Source organism: Miscanthus floridulus, chromosome 10 (genome assembly GCF_019320115.1).
Source record: "Miscanthus floridulus cultivar M001 chromosome 10, ASM1932011v1, whole genome shotgun sequence".
In the NCBI taxonomy this organism is placed as follows: domain Eukaryota; kingdom Viridiplantae; phylum Streptophyta; class Magnoliopsida; order Poales; family Poaceae; genus Miscanthus; species Miscanthus floridulus.
Window position 1 is genome coordinate 22,719,737 of NC_089589.1, and position 22,305 is coordinate 22,742,041.

Below are 22,305 nucleotides of genomic sequence, written 5' to 3' on the forward strand. Positions count from 1 at the left end.
AGTCATTTAGAGTTCATAATACTAGAGTCAAAGTGTTATTTTTTCATTTGACCAAATTTGACTTGGTCAAACTTGCTCTAATGAGACACTAAATGACCTTAGATGAAAAAACTCTGAATACCAAGTTTGATCATCCTAGCAAGATCTACAATTGTTACATAGCTCATTTTCCCATTTGAGAAATTTTTATCAAACACTAGTCACAACTTCTTGAATCTCATATAGACTTTCTAAAACTATGTCACACACTTGTGAAATTTAAACTACATTTTGTTCAAGCTTTCTCAAATGAAAAAATGTCTCATTCTTTCATGCCCTGCAAGTCCTGACGTGCTTCAAGTGAATCCTTTGGCTTCCCGTACACACCCATGAATCCTAACAGGTTCACACAAAGATTCTTTGTCAGGTGCATCACGTCGATTGCGTTGCGGACCTCTAGGACTTGCCAATAGGGTAGCTCCCAAAAGATGGACTTCTTCTTCCACTTGGGCGCGTGTCCCTTAGCATCTTTGGGAATAGATTCACTGCCTTGTCCCTTTCCAAATACTACTTTCACATCCTTGACCATTACGAGTACATCTTCCCCGGTTCGGTTATGAGGCTTCTTCCGGTGGTCTGGCTTACCTTAAAATGCTTCCCTTTCTTTCTTACTTGGTGATTCAAAGGAATGAATCGACGATGGCCAAGGTACATGACCTTTCGACATCTTTTCAAATATATACTGTCAAGGTCATCAAAACAATGTGTGCATGCATTATATCCTTTGTTTGTCTGACCTGAAAGATTACTTAAAGCAGGCCAATCATTGATGGTTACGAACAACATTGCTCATAGGTCAAAGTATTCTTGTTTGTACTCATCCTAGACATGTACACCTGGTTTGTTCCATAAAACTAGAAGTTCTTCAACTAATGGCTTCAGATAGACATCAATATCGTTGCCAGGTTGCCTCGGACCTTGGATGAGGATCGGCATCATAATGAACTTCCGCTTCATGCATAGCCATGGAGGAAGGTTGTAGATACATAGAGTAACTGGCCAAGTGCTATGACTAGTGCTCTGCTCTCCAAAAGGATTCATACCATCTGTACTTAAGGCGAACCTTACGTTTCTAGCCTCATTTACAAACTCTGGAAATTCCCTGTCTATCGCTCTCCACTAGGACCCATCAGCTGGGTGTCTCAGCATATTGTCTACCTTACGGTCTTCTTTATACCACCGCAACAACTTTGCATGGTCTTTATTTCTGAACAAACGTTTTAAGCGTGGTATTATAGGAGCATACCACATAACCTTGGCAGGGATTTTCTTTCTAGGACGTTGTTCACCCTCGACATCACCAGGATCATCGCGCCTGATCTTATACCGCGATGCTTTACATACCGGGCATTCATCCAAATTCTCATATTCATTGCCATGGTAGAGGATGCAGTCATTAGGACATGCATGTATCTTCTGGATTTTTAATCCCAAAGGGCAGACAACCTTTTTTGCTTCGTATGTAGTGGTGGGCAATTCATTTGGCTTCGGAAGCATCTTCTTTATGAGGTTCAATAAATTCCCAAATGCCTTGTCGGATACACCATTCTTTGCCTTCCACTGTAGCAATTCCAGTGTTGTACCCATCTTTTTTTGCCCCTCTTCGGCCGTCGGGTATAGCAACTTCCTATGATCCTCAAGCATGAGCTCGAACTTAACTTTCTCTTTTTCACTTTCCCATTCTTGTTGTGCATCACGAATGGCATCGCCAAGAGCATCACCGAGATCATCTTCTACCGCTACCTCTTCTTCATCTCCCCCATTGTAGTATCATCAAAGGCACCATACTGAGCAATAATGTCATCAATGTCTAAATCTTCTCCTTCACCTTCTTCCATCATGACCCCGCTTTCTCCATGCTTAGTCCAACATATATAGTTTGACATGAAACCTGACTTAAGCAAATGTGAATGAAGACTCATTGAGCTTGAATATTCCTTTAAATTCTTACATAGGGCACATGGACAACACATGAAACCATCCTGCTTATTTGCCTCGGCCACACCTAAGAAATAGTGCAAGCCCTCAATAAAGTCTTGGGAGCGACGATCGGCATTGTACATTCAATGGCGTGACATAATCTGTATTACACGACAAATTATGAAAACCTTGAACATAATTAAGTATTTTATTACACAACATAAATGACACACACACGGTTGATTAATTAACTAAGCCTGGCTACAATGTAAGCAATTCCAACTATCACTAAATAAACTAAAACTATAATACACTTCAGTAACATAATTATTTCATGATCGTACGCAACTAAAACAGACAAATCATTCTTCTATTGAATATCAATAAGCTTCTCCTGCTGGCTCACTGCCTCATCAGCAGCAGCCGCTACCTCAAGCACACCCAAATTCTGCACGCATGTAGCATAATCTTCCTCCCAGTACCAACCATCGCATCCATTGCCCTCCCACTGAAATTAAAGCCAAAAAATATTTAGTCAAAAATATTCAAGAAAAGCAGGTCAATTAGCCATAATTATAAAATGCGTAAGAAACTCACATCGCGATCCGGGCACTTGTAGAAAACACGACCCTTGTTGGGTCCCTATCTCTTGACTCGGTACTCCATCACAATCTTCTGCTTACACTTGCCGCAGATAATGAGAGGGAGTTCTGGCCTCAGTCGTTTCGCAACCGAACGAGAGGCCGAGGATCCGGTACCAGTCGTCATCTACTTTCTATACTTATTTTTGCAAACTAGTGTAAATTTCATATTTTCTAAAATGATATATTTAAACAAAACTAGTACAGATTTCACATGTTTCAATAAATAACCATCCGTACTAGTTGATCTTGCTTACGTGATCATCTCGGCCAGCATTTCTCCACCGGATGGCACCGTACTTGGCCAAGGAAGAGCTCCGATTCTATGAGAAAGGGAACACGGTCTTTCACGACCGTTATCGCTCTCCCTCGTAGAATCAAAGCTCCTCCTTGACGTCCGTTACCGCTCGGCAGAGAACATGTTGGCCGAGCTGAACACGGTCCGCAAGTTCAACTGGTACGGATTTTCTATAATTTTCTAACTATTTACTAAGTTTTTCATTTTATGGAAAATTTAATTCTAAAAAATAAAAGGCATGATTTCTAAGTATTTCATTTCATGGAAAAAATAATTCTAAGTGACCTGCTCGATATCGGCGAGCTCGCAGACGTTTAGGTTGTCGAGGATATTAACATTTGTAGATGACATTTGTAGGTCTGAAGTTATCAAATATCCATCAAATTATAGCTCAAAAACATGTTTCAATAAATAACCATCCGTACTAGTTGACCTTGCTTACGTGATCATCTCGCGAGCATTTCTCCACCGGACGGCACCGTACTTGGCCAAGGAAGAGCTCCGATTCTACGAGAAAGGGAACACGGTCTTCCACGACCGTTGCCGCTCTCCCTCGTAGAATCAAAGCTCCTCCTTGACGTCCGTTACCGCTCGGCAGAGAACATGCTCGCCGAGATGAACACGGTCCGCAAGTTCAACTAGTATGGATTTTCTACAATTTTCTAACAATTTTCTAAGTTTTTCATTTCATGGAAAAATTAATTCTAAGATCACGTAAGCCACCGGGGACGAGGATAGCGCGTGCTCCAGTGAGGACGAGCGAGGCGTGATTTTGATGAACTAATTTAACTTTTGTTTATCCAAACATATATGCAAATCATCATGTAATTTTGAGCTAAAAATGACATATAAAATCATAATAAAGTCCAACATATAAAGTTACACATGCATCTACATCGCAAAATGAGATAAGCTACTGACAAAACATAAGATGATTAAGTTTGTTACCTCCAAAATCGAAGAGCAACACCAATGGAGGGGGAGAGAGCAAGAACAACAGCAAGCTGAAGAACAGAGGCAGTGAGTTTGAATGGAATGGCTCGGGCTCGGGGAGGAAGAAATGAGCTAAATTATAGGCCGGGATAATTAGTCCCGGTTAGGGGTCCAAACCGGGACTAAAGATTAATCTTTATTCCCGGGGCATCACCCAAACCGAGACTAAAAGCTTTAGTCCCGGCTGGTATTACCAACCGGGACTAAAGGTAAACCTTTAGTCCCGGTTGGTAATACCAGCCGGGACTAAAGATCCCTGCCCCGCGGACGACCGTTGGGCAGGAACCTTTAGTCCCAGTTGGTATTACCAACCGGGACTAAAGGGTCCCGGGGGCGAAAAATGCCGAGGCTAATGCTAAATTGGGACATCGTTCTAAAGTCTGTTCTCTAGTAGCGCTAGCGCGAAGGGAGGATTCTACCTTTTTTGTGTTGTCCTCATAAGATGCAAGGTTAATGAAGTTGAAGGTTTTGCTACGCTTCTCAATGTCATCTAGCCTCTCATTAAGACTTTTTATGCGATTACCGATGTCATGGGCATGGAGAGGATTCCTCATACAAAAGAGCAAGGGATTGAAGCAGCCCATATCACAGCTTTGTCCCCGTTCCATCGCCTTGAGCTGGCACAAATCAAGGATGTTGGTAGCATCATACATGGCATTCCTAAGCTCTCTCACCCATGATTTCACACTCTCGTCACTGATGTTCCTCTTATCAGCATCGGTGAGGAACCTCTTAAGGTCCCCAAGCTTCATCCCCATCTTTTTTATCTCATCGGGAACACCTAAGAGCAGATGCACCTCTTCTTTAGCCATCTCCAACAACATGTCTTGGAGGTAGGATGCTAAAGCATCCAGTACCACCGCCATTTTTGCTGCTTCGGTATCTACAAAATCAAAATTAGATAAAAAATTACGTGTTTCGTTTTAAAGGAAAGGTAATCTTGATGGTAAAAGTACCCAGGCCCCTATAACCTTGGCACTATTATTCAAAAGGGAACACTGCAACAGTAGATAGGTACTAGAATAATCACATTTAAATGATAACTGAGTACTTTTGGTACCAGATCTGGCGCATAGTAGCAAGCTAAAAAGATAACGGAGTTAACAAATTAATGAGTAGCTAGCAGATGAGAATATGATGAAGTTTGATCTATGGATGATGTTGAGATATTATATACTTGGGCACCTAAAAATCGAAAGCAGCTACACCAATCTCAAGCCGTCACCGTTGTGTGAGTATATTTGTGAGTGGAAGAAGAGTATAATATCTCTAACAAAAACTAGAAAGAAAGAAAGAAAGAAAGAAAGCAGATGGAAATAAAAATAGAGAGGGCCGGGAAAGACTAGGCATATGCACCTTGATTTGTAGCGGGGAAAAGAGAATTAATGCTGTGTGTGTCCTTCGGTTCCGGCGTCAAGGAAACGGACCTGTTGAGCGATGGCTGGAACTGGAAGTACGTAACGTTTGACCAAGTGCCGGCGTGGTTTGCCTAGCAGTTGCACGGTTGGAGATGCCTGGATCTGGCCTCTGGCTCGGTGTGGTGTGGGCTACTGCTCTGCTTGACGGACGTTGGCGGAGGTGGGAGTAGGTGGTGTCTAAAGGGCTGAGGGCCGAAAGCGAGTATTGCGGCTAGCCGGCAACGGAGGCGTGAGCTAGGAGACGTGAGGTGTGCCTGCGGTGGCTACGCTGGGGCTGCTTTAGTTGGTGAACGAAGGCGACTTTATTTATTGTTGGGCATGGCCACCTAGTTAACTGACAGAGAATTTTTTTTGTTTTACTCTGAACAGCTTCAAATATAAACACACACACACACACAACCACAAGGTAGAGGAGAATGTTTATATATAGGGATTTTTGTCCACAATAAAAGGAAGTTTGTAGCACACCATGATTTTGTGTTTTGTGTCTCCAGCACACCCAAGCAAATAAAATGACTAGCTAGCCCACGGGCCTACTCTCCATTCCCTTTGCATGTGTTTTATTTCTCGTTCCCTAATCTCCTTTCCCCCTCTGGTGGCCAACAATTGTGTTGTTGGCTTCGACCAGTCACACTAGATCTCTCCTTTGCCGCTGAGCAGTAATACAGATGCCACCACCCAGCAACAACAAGGGGCCACCCAGGCCCATCAGCGAAGTGCAATGAGATTTTTGTTTGTTTGTACCAAAGAGAGACTCTAGAAGTTTCTAGCTCCGCCGCTGGCTACTGCAATTTGTCCATCATCAACTTCTAGCGCTCGAAATCCCTCCCTCTGGCTTCACGTATTTTTCCCCTAACCACTCCACCTGTAAGATGTTTGTGTTTTTTGAGACCATAAGACGTTTGTGTTCTTTTGGGATATTCGTCCTCTCCATTTTATGTCATATGGTTTTGAAATGAGTATTTGGGAAATGAAATGAATTCAAATGAAAAATTGTCAACTACAAAGTTTTATAACTTTCCGAGTTCTACAACTTTGGTTTTGGTCATTTCTCCATTCGAGGTCATTTAAAGAATTTCAATTTCAGATGTGAGGAAATTCAACCGTAATTTTCCTTGGACTGATGATTTCAAATGAAAAAGTTGTCAACTACAAAGGTGCACAACTTTTCAAGATCTACAACTTTTGTTTTGGGATTTTCTCCATCCGAGGCCATCTAAAAAGTTTGAATTTTGAATTTGAGAAATTAAACATAATTTTTGATGAATAGATGATTTCAAATGAAAACGTTGTCAACTACAAAGTTGCATAGCTCTTCAAGATCTACAACTTTTGTTTTGGTCGCTTCTCCATCCGATATGCTTAACTACAACTACACACCCACTTGTGACTATAGAACATATGGATTGCTTTGGTATTAACTTCTATGAAATCTTGCAAACCAAATAGAGAGACATCATAACGACTTTAAATAAAAAAAGTTTTGATCTACAAAGTTGCATAACTTTTCAAGGTCTACAACTTTTATTTTGGTCGTTTCTTCATCCGAGATCCTTAACTACCACTACACACTCACTTGTGACTATAGAGCATATGGACTCCTTCGATATTAACTCTATAAAATCTTGTGGTGTATATTTAGACATTCAAATGATCTCAGATCAAAAAAAGTTTGTACTAAAAAGTTGTAGATCTTGTCGAGTACTACAACTTTGGTATAGTCTTCATCAGACATCATATGAGAAAGTTACTAAGTTCATATCACTGCCGAATCAAGCCATGAACCGGTAGTGATAGTATCACTGGTGCTTTTAGCCAAAAACCGCAGTGATGACCCAATATCATTGCCGGTTCATGGCTCAAACTGGCAGTGATATCGTTGCCGGTTTTAGCCACAAACATGGTCCAATGTGGAAATGAGTCGAAGGGAAGAGAGTGTCAAGGGCAATATGGTCCTTTGACTGGGCATGGTGTGTCATGGACAAAACTAATGTTTTCGCAACGTGTTTGTGACTAATTCATTGAGTACAATGCGCTGTGCGCAAATCCACTCTTTCTGAGTGTCCCGGGGAGAAAAATCCATATAAATATCAACTGATGAAGCAACCACACCAGAAGGGAACAGAGATGGGGACAACATGGAACTTTTGTATAACTGGAAACCACGACGATATATATATATATATATATATATATATATATATATATATATATATATATATATATATATATATATATATATATATATATATATATATATATATATATATATAGGGTTTGAATTACAACAGATGGTTGCAATCAACTCTGAAATTACGAATAGCTTATGATCGGCCCTTTATATCTAAAAAAAAATGATCGGTGGCTGGTCCAATGCGACCTCTAGGGACTAGTTAAGATTATTTATTTATATTTTTAAAAGAAACAGATCGACAAGTGCTGAATATGGAGTGCTTACAATTACAGAACAAGATGATCGACGAGCTCGCTCGCTGGCAGCTGTCACCTGGCACCGATCGGACCTGTGCGCCCGGAGAATAGATCGACAGAGGGGATGATTGGATCAACAGATGAAGCAGATGAATGAAGCAAACCAGAACGGAAGAGAGGAAGGGGGCGACATACAATTTTTGTATAACTGGAAACCAGGATGATGGGTATCTTCGCCTAACAAATACAGAAGAAGTTAAAGATGGGGATTGAATCAAAACGAATGGCTGCAATCAGCTCTGCAAATAAGAATGGCTTATTCGTCAGTGGTTCGTTCAATGCGATCTCTAGGGAGGGTCAATATTTGAAATAAAAGAAAAAGAAACAGCTCGAGGAGAAGTGCTGAATCAATATTGGGTGCTTACTGCTTACACAGTTACCGATCAAGACCACGATGATGGGTATCTTCGCCAAACAAAAAATGAAAGTTGGGTTTGAATCACAACGAATGGATGCAATCAACTCTGCAAAAACGAATGGCTTATTATTCGTCAGTGGTTGGTTGGCTGAATACGACCTCTAAGGGAGGGTCATTCTTTTTCATTATTTCAAATAAAAGAAAAACAGACAGATGGAGCAGAAGTGCTTACAGTTACCGAGCAGGACTGCAAGACGATCGACGAGTTCGCAAGCTCGCAGCTGGCTCCTTTCGATCCGAGGCTCTCGCGCCCGGAGACGAGAGTGGACGGATCGAACAGCAGAACGAACAGTGATGTATTTGAACTGTGTGCCGACCGCACCACGTCACGGGGACGCGTTGACACCAGCACACATCACAAACGACGAGGCCCGCACATCGCCATTTCTTGGTCACCAGGTTGGTCGCCATTTCTTGGTTACTAACGACAAGGCCCGCACCGCGTCCGCGTCCACCGCACATGGCCATTGCTGCAAATGTCCTTTCCAGCGTCTCAGTCGTCACAGAAAAACAGTAGAGTAGTTGAATGATTGCTACTGCCAACCAATAACGGGCCCACTCGGTTTCAATCTGCTTGAGGAAAACTTTGGCGTCCGACGAGGCGACGACTCCCAAGGTGACCCCGAAACCGAAACCGAAGCCGAAGCCGGATTCTGGTCGAGCGAGCCTGGCCCCCCGGTAGGGACACCGAGGACAAGGAGGCGAGGCTTGACATGCACACCGTCAAGCAGTACTCCGATCCGTAGCAGCCTGGGCCATGCGATGTTCTCACTCCTGTCACCATCGGCACGTCAGCTTATCACTTTCATCTCGTCTCAGATCGAGTGGTCGAGAGACTCCACTGCCCGTCAGCATGTTCGGCAGGCCATAATCTTTGCTGAGTGTCTGAGGCACTCGGCAAAGAACACATGGTAAAAAATTGATTGGTAAATCTTTTTTTGTCGAGTGTTTTTTATCGGGCACTCAGCAAAGGCTTTGCTGAGAGCCCTTGGGGCACTCGGCAAAGAAAAACGACCGTCACGGCGCCGGCCACTTTGACGGTCGATTTGCGCAGTGCCAACCCTGCACGCACTCGGCAAAGTTTTTTTATTTTTTTAAAAAAATTTCTTTGCCGAGTGTCCTCTATCCGGCCTTCGGCAAAGATGTTTTATTTTTTTTTTCTAAAAATTCTTTGCCGAGTGCCCCTTGCCGGCGCTCGGCAAAGTTTGATTTTTTTTAAAATTTCTTTGACGAGTGTCCTCTGGCCGGCACTCGGCAAAGTTTGATTTTTTTTAAAAAATTCGTTGCCGGCAAAGTTGGAAAAAATGGTTTTCCGAGCGCCTATTTTTCCAGCTTTGCCGAGTGCTGTGACCATGGCACTCGGCAACGGGGTCATTTGCCGAGTGCAACACTCGGCAAAGTGACCCAAAACGGTAATTTTTAATTTTTTTTTGTATTCCATCATGACAAATAAATTCATACAAACATATATCACATATATATCTCATCCATCACATATATATCTCATTCATCACATATATATCTCATCCATCACATATATATCTCATCCATCCACACATCCATCTACACATATCATATCCATCACAATATATATCACATATATAATAAGAAGTGCTCAAGTCCATCCAAATAAATCCACAAGTCCATCACAAGTCCATCAAAGTCCACAAGTGCATCACAAGTATATCACAAGTCCATCACCAAGTGAACAACAAATAAAAAAAATACAACGTGCACTCATCTCGGCCACTACGACTGTGGTGAAGGCCCAGCTCCATCATTCGGAGGTGCATGAGGTGGATTATTCGAACCACCGTCAGATGGAGACTGCACAAAGGAAAAAAGATTGCATGTGAGACAAGATTATTTGGATAGCTAATCTAGGAAGGTAGAGGCCATACAAGCAAAGCACAAGCGAAAGTAAAAAAATTTCATACTCACAGGAGTAGCTGCAGCTGCAGGACGCGGAGACGAAGGTGGAACCAACAACCCAGCTAGCAGAGAGAAGCCCACACGTTGCCCAAGCCCTTGTAGGAACTCCGTAATGTCCGTCAACCTTTGTGCCTGGGCCTGCCGCTCGGCCCGCTCGGCCTCTAGCTGGGCCGCCATCCTCTAGTGCCCGGCCTCTAGCTCCTGACGTTGCCTCATTTCTTGTTCCAGCCAGGCCTGCAATATTTCACTCCAATGTTTCAGTAATGCAAAGCTAATTAAGGTGTGTAAAGATCAATGTATGACATATCCAATGGCTATTATCAACAATGACGATTAAAGTTTATCAAATTAATGGTTAGATGTTTCTTATTATTGTGAGAGTTTCTAGGATCTATTTTTTGACTAGCACGTCAAAAGTGAGAGAATTAACGTGGTGCCTTTAATTACTTAATAGTAGAATTAGGTCTTGAGTTGGTTTTTGATAAAAAAAAAATTCCAAGAGACGTTTGAGGTCATAATAATAATAAATAAATTGGTCTGTTACTCCTCAAAACTCTTCTTTCCATTGTCTTAAAAAAACAGATGACAGACCCACACACAGACGGGGAGACTCTCGCTCTGGTCATGCCCCTGTCGCGCGCCATGCGCTGAGAATGCAATGCCGATGGGGTTGTTGGAGGGAGAAAGAAGGCACGCAACTTTTACTTTTGTAGAGAAAGCGCCACATGCAGATGGGATTAGTCGATTACCCTTTTCCTTCATAATTCTGGTAGTTTGATCATGCGCGTCCATGGCTAGGTGCCTAGGTGTGAAAGAGAATGATGCCGCCCATGCTGGCTTTAACTTTTCAGTACATTCACTTCCTTATATAACCAAAAGTATGGTCGGAGATTAGCTTTTAGATAATTTTTTGTGGTTAGCGGAGTAGAAAAAGTGAAGTCGATCTACAATGAGTCAACGACTGGCAAACTTTAAGTAAGCGCGTGAAGCATGGCTGTTTGATTAGCATCATCATGTTTACTACTAGTTTGGGTCGTTGCTGGTAGGCGGTCGTTTGGAACAAATATATAGATCGGCTTATTGAGTTAATTATACTATATCATGTCTTTCCACCCATTTATGATCCCTCTATTACTTCTAGACTTAACAAACTAGGTGCATCTATTAGTACAAATAATGGTTCTCCTCCCTCTTTTCTAAATTATAAATTATTTGTACTTTTTTTAATGGTATCTAGTAGACATAGCATATACCTAGGTGTACAACAAAAGCTATATATACATACAAAAGCCGAAATGACTTATAATTTAGACTGTAGGTAGTACTATTTTACCCTCCATTACCTTCGGTTAAAACAAGTTATATAGGCTAAAGGTGTCGCTAAGAATAACCATAACCGCAACAAGTCTTCGCTCCAACACTAATCTCGATGAGGACAAAGAAGACATCTTAGATGCATAGTCAACCACTTATGTGTGATTTTGATGAGTGCCACTAGATCAAGGCCTTGCGAACATTTGTTGTGGGAGAGGGGATTATCGCGCTATTGGGGATCGCGCAACCCCCTTGTTCCTCCGGGCGGTCCTCCTCCCTGCACCCCGCCCTCCACCGAAACAGAGACACCTGGGGCATCAGAGCACACGCCGCACACCACCACCACCGCCACTGCAGCAATGGCGCGCGCCTTGGCCTGCCAACACGGTTTCCACCGTGGGGCCGCCCAACTCCACCCCCAAGGCATCCCCTCCCGCCACGGCTCCCAAGGCCAAGGCCACCTGCGCCCACTGCCTCCCCGCCGGTGGCCGAGCCCGCCCACGGGTGGGAGGGACAGAGAGAGACACAGAGAGAGAGAGAGAGGGAGGGAGAGGAAGCGGGGTCGCGACCATCGCTCACCACTACTATAGAAAGGATTTTCGTAGGGTCTCAAATGGCTTTTAGAAAACCAAAAATTGGTGTCTTTCTCAAGATTGAAACTCAAGACCTCTCTACCAGAGTACTACACACTAGTTTGTGAGTATATATAGGACGCTATTTTTTTTGTGCATCAACACTTCGTAATGTTGCATTTAATATTTTAGCCCCTAAATGACTTCAAATGAAAAGGTTTCAACACTACAAGAAAAAGAGATATTAATGACGGGATATGTGGTCGTTAAAGGTCCTAATGTGGTCGTTAAAAGTTATTAACGACCACAAAAGTGTGGTCGTCCATGGTCGTTAAAAGCTCTGTCGTTAATACAATTAACGACCACATAATATTTCCGGTCGTTAACTTTTCAACGACCGAACAATATGTGGTCGTTGAAACTAGATTTGTAACGTCCACATTTCTAATAACAACGACCACATTTTTCATTGCTAATATTTTTACACCATCTATCATGTGGCACTAACGACCATATTTTTTTGGAATTAATAATATTTTAAACCATATTTATATTGATAATTTTTCACATTAGCTACCTATTTATAACATCAGCCACCACTTGACACCATATACAATGAAATTTTCTATAGCAGAGAAAACACAATTGATAAACTTGCAACAGCAAGCTATTATTATTTATCCAAGTTGTCACCATATAAAGATATATCTTTGCAAAAAAAAGGAAAAAACGGCTAACCATGAAACTAACAGTGCCTCACTTCAGGACCATTCCTATTACAAAGAATTAGCAGCAATAAGCTATGTTTGAAGGTGAAAACCACCGGTACTACTATAACTAGAATACTAATCTTCAACTGGAGGCATTCTGCAACATTATCCTCTGACAGCTTGGTCTTGTCAACAAGGAAAAGCCTGCAGTAACTTCAATGTTAACACTATGCATAAACAAAACAAAATAATAACTAGTTAATACTTAAATGAACTGATGTCAAATATGCACTGAATATCAGAACTATGCCTGAGAAGATCTGAGATTTTGACATCCAAGCAATACACAATAACAACTCAAACCTATCTTATTTTACCTCAAAGTTTCAGTACCAATACACGGATGAAGAAGCATGAACTCTGCTACTTTCATTTGAGGGACAAAGCTATTTTCATATATATGAAAGAGGCTCCCTAATTTAAATTTTCAATACATCGAAGAGCACATTTGGTAAAGTTAAGACTGTGTACAAACTTAAACAAAAATGACTAGTTGAAGCAACATTACATAGGCTGATACATCTTATGATACTCATCCCCTTCAATGAAGTTAATGCCTAGAAGCTGAAACATGAGAACACAAAGGTTTAGACAAGGAATTTGGCATGGAAGCTGAAACATGATGCATTCTTTAAATACAGATTAGAAAGAATAATTATTTAGAATAAGCTGAAACATGATAACACAAAAGGTTCAGCCAAGAAATTTGGCAAGGAAAACCGAAACATGATTCATTATCTGAATACGGATTAGAAGCACTAATCACTGCCGCCGTGACCTGGCCCATGAGGAGTTTATATAGTTGCTCGTGCAGTCTTTTCATGTTACTGACTATAAACCGTCAGCACATTAATATTGCATATGTTTGATAAGAGTAAAAATCATAGTACCTAAGCAAAGACCAAATAAAAACTAACTGCATTATGTAGAACAAGATAATAAACTCACATAAATTTGATGCCTACATACAGCATCATCAGTCCAGTACTAGAATATGTTAGCTAATCTACTGCTACCTTGTGTGAACATAGAAGGGAAGACAGCGCCGAAAAGGCCCCCTGCTGTGATACTGTAGCCGCTGCAGGTGCAGGGGCCGCACGGCTCACCTGTAGTACTATAGGCACATGCAGTGGCCGGCGCAGAGTCAGTCCTATATGTTATCTAGTTACTGTTTACAGCATGTACGCTGTACTAGGACTAGATAGATAGAGTTGTATAAATAGGCATCCACGGCAACTCAGTAAAGAGAGTCCAGATTTGCCATCTCATAAACAGGACTTCGGTCGACGCTGGTGTCTTATATTGTGTGTGCCTGCTCTGTTCTCCCTTCTTCTTTTAGCTCCAGCCATAGTGTGTGGGGACGGACAACGCTTGTTTGTGGTTGGTACGACTAGTGGGTGCTCGGCAACACTAGCGGGTGCTCGGTAAGACCGGCGAGTGGTTCACTCACCTGAGCTGGTGATCCTGTGGGCCGACAAGTGGTATCAGAGCCGTACAAGCGCCATCGCCAGACTAACCGCTGGCGATGATGGGAGGTTCGAAGATGGGCGATAGCAGTGGCACTGCTGTGGCTGCCCAGCTACGACCGGATGTCGTTGTTCTCACGGTGCAGGAGGTCAGCAGCACCAGTTGGCCGACGCTGACTCGCACCAACTATAGAGAGTGGTCGGTGACCATGAAGGTCAAGCTCAGAGCCCGACGGCTCTGGAATGCTGTTGACAAGGGCACCGACAATGAAGAAGATGACATGTCAGCGTTGAAGGCTATCCTTGCTGCTATACCGGCGGAGTACAGGGAGCCGTTGGGGGTGAAGAGCTCGGCTAAGGAGGCGTGGGAGGCTATTGCGGCAATGCGTGTCGGTTCCGACCGCGCAAAGAAGGTGACGGCCCAACTTCTGAAGCAGGAGTACGCCAACCTCAGGTTCAAGGATGGTGAAATGGTGGAGGACTTCTTCCTCCACTGCAGACGCTCATCAGCAAGCTGAAGAGCCATGGTGTCACCATCGATGAAGAGGAGGCGGTCTCCAAGTACCTCCACTCCGTGCTGGCAAAGTACATCCAGATCGCTCTCTCCATAGAGACGATGCTGGACTTATCCACCCTCACCATTGAGGATGTGATAGGTCGTCTGCGGGCAGTCGACGAGCGCCTAGAGCAGGTGACATCAACGAAGGACAACGGGAAACTCCTGCTAACGGAAGAGGAGTGGGCTGCTCGGAGGAACTCTAGGAAGGCAGCCTCCTCCAGTCATGGTGGCGAGGGCATGCGCCGCGGCAAGGCTTCTTCGGAGAAGAAGTAGGTCGACCCCAATGCCTACCGGCATTGCGGGAAGATGGGCCATTGGGCACGGGAGTGCCCAAACCGCAAGCAGGAAAAGAAGGCTCAGGCTCATCTGGCGCAAGCCGATGATGAGGATAAGGCCACTATCTTGATGGCGATGTTCTATGCACTGCACGACGTCGAGACCGAGGAGAGGGAAGAGGCGACGATGGTGGAAGGACCTGGGAAGGCCCTGAAGACAGTCAACCTCGATGAACCACGTGCCCAAGTTCACCTCGGACGTGTGGGCGCCGACCAGGAGCAGCGGTGGTATCTAGACTCTGGTGCCAGCAACCACATGATGGGCTCCAAGGAATCCTTCTCTGAGCTCGATGGCGATGTTACCGGTACGGTGAAGTTTGGTGATGGCTCAAGGGTGGCTATCCAAGGGCGCGGCACCATTATCTTTATATGCTAGAATGGGGAGCACCACGCGCTAACGGATGTATATTACATCCCGCAGCTGCGTTCCAGCATCATCAGCATTGATCAGCTGGATGAGCACGGTAGCGAGGTACTGATCAAGGATGGAGTCCTTAGGATCAGGGACCAGAAGCAGCGACTTCTTGCCAAGGTGAAGAGGTCCCTGAACTGATTGTACCTGCTCGACCTGAAGGTAGAGCAGCCGGTGTGCCTGGCGGCAAGGCACTCCGAGGAACCGTGGATGTGGCATGCCCGGTTCGGACATCTCAGCTTCGACGCGCTTGGTTGGCTAGAGAAGATGGTCCGAGGGCTACCCCACATCAAGCACGGAGGCGAGCTGTGTGACAGCTGCCTGGCCAGGAAGCAGAGGAGGCAACCTTTCCCAAAGGCGGCCAAGTATCACGCGAAGGACTCTCTCGAGCTCATTCATGGAGACCTCTGTGGGCCGATCACGCCTGCTACAAATGGTGGTCGACGGTACTTCCTTCTGCTCGTGGATGATTGTAGTCGCTACATGTGGCTGCAACTCCTAACAAGCAAGGACGAAGCGGCGGCGGCGATCAAGAAGTTCAAGACGCTCGTGGAGGCCGAGAGCGGCAAGAAGCTCCACGTGCTGAGGACTGATCGCGGTGGCGAATTTACTTCGGTGGAGTTCGCTGCGTACTGCGCAGATCAAGGTGTGGGGTAACACCACACCGCACCATACTCGCCACAACAGAATGGCATGGTGGAGCGACAGAACCAGACGGTGGTTGGCATGGCCCGATCCATGATGAAGGCCAAAGGCATGCCGGCAAGGTTCTAGGGAGAGGCGGTGACCACGGTGGTGTTCATCCTCAACCGCGCTCCGACCAAGGCCCTGATGGGCAAGACGTCGTTCGAAGCTTGGTATGGGTGCAAGCCGAGCGTGTCCTTCCTCTAGACATTCAGTTGCATCGGCCACGTCAGGAAGACAAAGCCAAACCTCACCAAGCTGGAGGACAGGAGAACACCGATGGTGTTCCTGGGCTACGCGGAGGGTACCAAGGCGTACCGGCTCTACGACCCACGTGGAGACAAGGTGCTTGTCTCGTGCGACGTCGTGTTCGATGAGAAGGTGGCTTGGGACTGGAGCAGTCTGAGCACGGGGGAAGCTGGCGGCTTCACCAGCACCTTCATCGTCGAGCACTTGGTCATCCACAGTGGTGGAGACGATGGGGAACAGGTGCCGAGCACTCTGGGAGGAGCGCCAAGTACTCCAGCGGTAGAGTCAAGCACTCCTAGGGTAGTGCCGAGCACTTCGGGAGGCATGCGGAGTACTCTGGGAAGAGTGCCAAGCACTCCTAGAGGGATGCCGAGCACGTCAGGAGTGGTGCCGAGAGGTTCTGCAGTGGTGGCGGCCACTTCAGGACTAAGGCAACCGCTCTAAGACGTCTTGCAGTGGTGCCAACCGCTCTAAGACTAAGGCTGGGCACTCCTACAGTGTGGCCAAACACTACAGGAGTTATGACGAGCTATCCAGAAGTAGTGCCGAGCACTTCAGGTGCTATGCCAAGCACTCCGGCGGAACAGGGAACTCCATCGACGCCGATCGAGTTCGCCTCACCTCCAAGTGACATCACTGAGTTCGTGGATGCCTACCACGATGGTGAGGAGGTGCAGTTCCATAGGCTGGATGATATCGTCGGTGGCACAGGTCCCTCAGGTCTGGCAGGCAGGCTGCTCAACGACGCAGAGCTGCTACTCGTCAGTGCAGTGGAACCACCCATGTTCGCGCTAGCCGAGCGTGATGGAAACTGGCGACGGGCGACGCTGGAGGAGATGAAGGCGATCGAGGAAAACAAGACTAGGCAGCTCGTCGATCCACCTCCAGGATGCCGTCCGATCAGCCTGAAGTGGGTGTACAAGGTCAAGCGGGACGAGCTCGGCGCCATTGTCAAGCACAAGGCGTTCCTCGTCGCCCCAGGCTTTGTTCAGTGCGAGGGCATAGACTTTGAGGAGGTCTTTGCGCCAGTAGCACGCATGGAGTCGGTTCATTTGCTACTTGCTTTGGTAGCAGCAAAGGACTGGCACGTCCATCACTTGGACGTTAAATCGGCCTTCCTCAACGGTGAGCTGGCAAAAATGGTCTTCATTAGGCAACCTCCAGGTTTTGCCGCCAAGGGAGAGGAGCACAGGGTGCTCCGATTGCAGGCCCCACGAGCGTGGAACACCAAGCTTGATGCCACGCTGGGCGAGCTTAGGTTTTAAAGGTGCGCAACCGAGCACGCGCTCTACACACGATGACGGGGGAAGGAGGAACTCGTGGTCGACGTGTATGTGGATGACTTAATCATCACCGGTGCGCGCATGGAGAACATCAACAGCTTCAAGCACGAGATGGCGGCTTGTTTTCGAATGAGCGATCTCGACGCACTCTCCTACTACCTCGGCATCGAGGTGACACAGGGGAAGGAGGAAATCACGCTCGGTCAGAGCGCGTATGCCTCCAAGCTGTTGGAGAGGAGCGGCATGGTGGAGTGCAAGCCATGTGTGACTCCGATGGAGGAGCAGCTGAAGCTGACGAAGGCAGCACCGCGGTGAAGGTAGATGCAACACTCTATCGGAGCATCGTTGGCGGTCTACGCTACCTAGTCCACATGAGGCCAGACATTGCGTTCGTCGTGGGCTACGTCAGTCGCTTCATGGAGGATCCCAGAGAGGATCACTGGGCTACGGTGAAGCGGCTACTGCACTACATCAAAGGGACGGTGAATCATGGGATCATCTTCCCAAAGACTGGTGGGAGTAGGCTGTAGCTCACTGTGTTCAGTGATGCAGACATGGCGGGGGACATCGACGGACGACGAAGCACCTCTAGCGTGCTCATCTTCCTTGGGTCGGCCCCAATTTCATGGCTGTCGCTGAAACAAAAGGTGGTGGCGCTATCTACGTGCGAGACAGAGTACGTAGCGGTGGCCACAGCGGCGTGCCAAGTTGTGTAGCTACGCTGGCTACTGGGCGAGCTGACCGGCCTTGGAAGCTCACCCACCAGCACTGATGGTGGACAACCAGCCCGCCATTGCCCTCGCGAAGAATCTGGTTCTGCACGACCGGAGTAAACACATCGACGTGAAGTTCCACTTCCTCAGGGACTGTGTCAATGGAGGGCAGATCGTCATCGAGTTTGTCGAAACTGGTCGGCAACTCATGGACGTCCTCACCAAGCCGCTCGGACGTCTTTGATTCATGGAGCTGAAGGAGATGATCGGCATGGAGGGGGTACAAGGGTTAGCAGTAGGATTAGGGGAAGATTGTTAGCTAATCTACTGCTACCTTGTGTGAACACAACAAGGAAAGGCGGCGCCGAAAAGGCCCCCTGCTGTGATATTGTAGCCGCTGCAGGTGCAGGCGCCGCACGGCTCACCTGCCGCACTGTAGGCACATGCAGTGGCCGGCGCAGAGTTAGCCCTGTATGTTATCTAGTTACTATTTACAGCATGTGCGCTGTACTAGGACTACATAGATAGAGTTGTATAAATAGACATCCACGGCAACTCAGTAAAGAGAGTCCAGATTTGCCATCTCACAGACAGGGCTTCGGCCAACGCTGGTGTCTTGTATTGTGTGTGCCTGCTCTGTTCTCCCTTCTTCTTCTGGCTCCAGTCATAGTATGTGGGGACGGATAACACTTGTTCGTGGTCGGCACGGCTAGTGGGTGCTCGGCAACACTAGCGGGTGCTCGGTAAGACCGGCGAGTGGTTCACTCGTCTGAGCCGGTGATCCTGTGGGCCAACAGAATGCTCGTATAAATAAAATCAAATTACATGTATTGATGGCCAGATCCTTATTATTCAGGTGGCAACCAATACTCAAATTTGTTTCTTACTGATACAATAAATTAATAACTTCAAGGCAGTTTTTTAGATAATTAATTCAGGCTAGTTAAAATTTAAGATGCAATCCATATTATAAAATACGAGATTTATATAAGTATAGATTATAGGCAACCTTTATTAGTACTAAGTACAAGGACTCTCCACGAGCAGTTTTGTTCAGACATTTGGTGCTTATTGTACTATTAACTGAATTCTGCAGAAGAAATCCATAAACGTTACCTTGGTTCAAGACTTTAGAACAGCAGATTAGCAGAGGCACTTCGTAAATTTTCCGAGATAGCATAGATGCAATCTACAAACAAATTCCCTTTATTAAAGATGCATTACACATCCAAAACAGTAAACATTGAATCTCATAGGTAACAAAGGTACCCTCCCCTCTACTCCAAAGCAACAGTCAGGGTTCTTCAAGTAGATAGCACGCATCCATGAAGGAACGTGTAAAATTACTTTCTCAGGTACAAAGTTGAAACAAAGGAAACCATATCATTTGATCTAGTGTTCTAATTGAGATAAAAACCTATCCACAATTATTAACTACTGAAAAATACAACAATCAAATGTCAAAATCTAACATTGGGGAACATACCTGTACTAACTGAAATAGGCAGCGAGAAGCCGGCAATCCCTCGAGCGAACAATGCGACCCAGTCCTACTGCTGCAGGGGATGGAAGGTGCAGGCTCTACTCGAGATGCAGATGAGGAATGAGGAAAATCCTATTGAGGAAGATGATGGCTTACAGTTGGGGCACGTGAAGATCTAGTCAACTAGGCGCCCACAGACAGTCATTCACCTGTTTGACGGCCGCCGCCGGCCTCGTCGCCGCATAGCGCAGACAAAAAATATCATCGGTTGTGCATAGAGGGCACCATCGCAGGGTGGGCACACATCGACCCGGCCGCCGTCACCCGGGTCCTCCCCTGCTATGGCACGTTAGGAGAGGAGGGAGATGCCCTCGGGAGAGGAGGCTTTGCGGCGGGGAGCCGGGGACCAGCACGTAGGGGTAGCAATCAAGTAGATGCGGCGGTGGTTAGGGTTGGGAGGTGGGCGCCGAGAAGAGAGGAACCGAGACATAGCGACCACGCTGGGACCTGGATGACGACCGGGCTTATTTTGGTCGTTGGACAACTTTGGGCAACAACGGAGTGGACTGCAGACCGAACCGACGACCACATATTGTACATGGTCGCCAAACTCTGGTCGTAGATGTGAAGATTTGTTGCAGTGCAACTTTATTATGAAATATTAAAGATGGAAAATGACGATTAAGAGAAAAGAAGGTGCGCATGAGCGCGTGAAGCAAACATGGCTGTTTGATTGGCATCAGCATGCATGTTTGCTAGTTCGTTGGGTTGTGGCTGGTTGGCGGGTCGTTTGGAACAAATATATAGATCGGGTTATTGAGCCATCCTATATCATGTCTTTCCATCCATTTATGATCCCTGTGTTATATATACGTTGAGGAGTTGTTGCCGCCTCACCAACTAGCTCGCTTTTTGAATACAGCATTGACCGCTGTGTGCAAGCAGAGCCCTTGGTCATTTGCTGGATTGTCGTGGAAACCCACGCTTTTACAGTCTTAACATTGCTGGTTTGGGTTGCCTCTCAGTTTAATGTCCTGCTTTCTACACGACCAGGAGCTGTTACATCGCTGAGCTGGGCCTTGTTGCGCAGGCTCCGCTCTCGGCCTGTACCTTGACTGTTTGGTTGCATTCGTCGACAGCTGCATGCTACATGCACGAGATACGCGCTTGCTCACCCAGACCCAGGCCGACGATTATCGAGCGTCTAGCTCTGGCGAGAGTGTTGCCTGGACTGTGCCGTGATTAGTTGATTCACTCTCTCTCTCTCTCTCTCTCTCTCTCTCTCTCTCTCTCTCTCTCTCGTATAAGCATTCTAAATACAGGCTTCCAACTAAATATAGACTTCTTTTGATCTTACCTAGGCCACACTCACTTTCTAGGCAAAAACTCTTAACTAGGCAAGTCATCGAGACCTACCAAACATAAACCCATAAATGGGCATTATTCCTACTTACCCGAAAATTCAAGAGAGGCTCGTTGGCAAGCATACATGTACATACATTAGTAGGCAAGCTGCATTTTCATGCTCACAATAATGAATCCGCAAGCCAGAATAAGCTGTATCATAACATTTGTTTTGTAACCACTCAGAACTTTATTATATATGTACATGGCTCTCAATTCTCAGGTGGTATAAACTGTATCCACAGTAAATCAGATTCAAATAAAAGAAACTAATTCACATCACATCGCATATTCTAGTCTCGTTGTATTTATTTGCAGTGTCCAACATCTGACTGCCTCAAGACGACCCGCAGCGCAGTAATCAGCAATGGAGCCGATGGGGCAGCCTCTAAGGTTCCTTTTAGTCCATGCGGCAGGTCACAGATGGGCACTCCACCTGCAGGTAATGTCTTTTATGCATTTTTATAATCGACAGTGCTAGACGTATGTAGTAATAATAGTAGTCTTGGAGTAGCATGCATACTTGATTGTTACTCCCTCTGTTGTTCCCTGACTTCCCTTGAAACTTCCTCCACTTTGTCCAATAACACCTCCTCCGTTTCATCCCCTGAAACGGCATGTCTAGTCAAATAACGAGAAATTCCAAGAGCAAGAAAGGTAATCAGCATACAACATATATAGCAGCAGTATTGTGTTAATTTACCTGAAGCGTTAGCAGAGGGGCTGATGTTTGTCTTGAAGCTAAAAGGATCCCTCGTGTACTTCACATACCACTTGCTTTTAATGTTGTTGCCGTAATCATGTGCATATGCCTTAACTTGCTTGATATGGCTGAACTTGTCCCACTCAGGGCCAGATTCCCGTTTAGCTATGGAAGCCAGCAGCGAGAAGTCACAGTATATATCAAAAAGC

General features: G+C 45.8%; 1 protein-coding gene and 1 long non-coding RNA gene across 7 annotated transcripts; both read right to left on the bottom strand.

Annotated features, from left to right (window-relative positions):
- Positions 1-2,102: 2,102 nt before the first annotated feature.
- On the bottom strand, positions 2,103-8,683 carry LOC136486356 (putative disease resistance protein At1g50180). Of its 6 annotated transcripts, XM_066483227.1 has the most exons (8): positions 8,390-8,683; positions 8,165-8,263; positions 7,935-8,038; positions 7,768-7,831; positions 4,311-4,774; positions 3,847-3,902; positions 2,557-2,734; positions 2,103-2,467 (listed from the first exon to the last, which is right to left on the bottom strand). In XM_066483227.1, the coding sequence occupies exons 5-7, from the start codon at positions 4,755-4,757 to the stop codon at positions 2,728-2,730; spliced, it is 510 nt and encodes a 169-aa protein (XP_066339324.1). In that variant the 5' UTR covers positions 4,758-4,774; positions 7,768-7,831; positions 7,935-8,038; positions 8,165-8,263; positions 8,390-8,683; the 3' UTR covers positions 2,103-2,467; positions 2,557-2,727. The 6 variants fall into 6 exon arrangements, with proteins under 6 accessions (XP_066339324.1, XP_066339323.1, XP_066339321.1 ...); XM_066483226.1 differs by lacking the exons at positions 2,103-2,467; positions 2,557-2,734 and having other exon boundaries at positions 3,724-4,774; positions 7,935-7,976; positions 8,172-8,263; XM_066483224.1 differs by lacking the exons at positions 2,103-2,467; positions 2,557-2,734 and having other exon boundaries at positions 3,724-4,774; positions 8,172-8,263.
- Positions 8,684-12,738: 4,055 nt separating this feature from the next.
- LOC136485945 (uncharacterized) lies at positions 12,739-20,442 on the bottom strand. The gene is made up of 5 exons (XR_010766615.1): positions 20,199-20,442; positions 19,993-20,087; positions 19,623-19,695; positions 13,314-13,369; positions 12,739-12,949 (listed from the first exon to the last, which is right to left on the bottom strand). It is a non-coding gene; the product is annotated as an uncharacterized lncRNA (long non-coding RNA).
- Between the last annotated feature and the right edge of the window lie 1,863 nt (positions 20,443-22,305).

Excerpts from the sequence above, each read along its gene's own strand:
- LOC136486356 (XM_066483226.1), bottom strand. The coding sequence starts at position 4,757 with ATGGCGGTGGTACTGGATGCTTTAGCATCCTACCTCCAAGACATGTTG.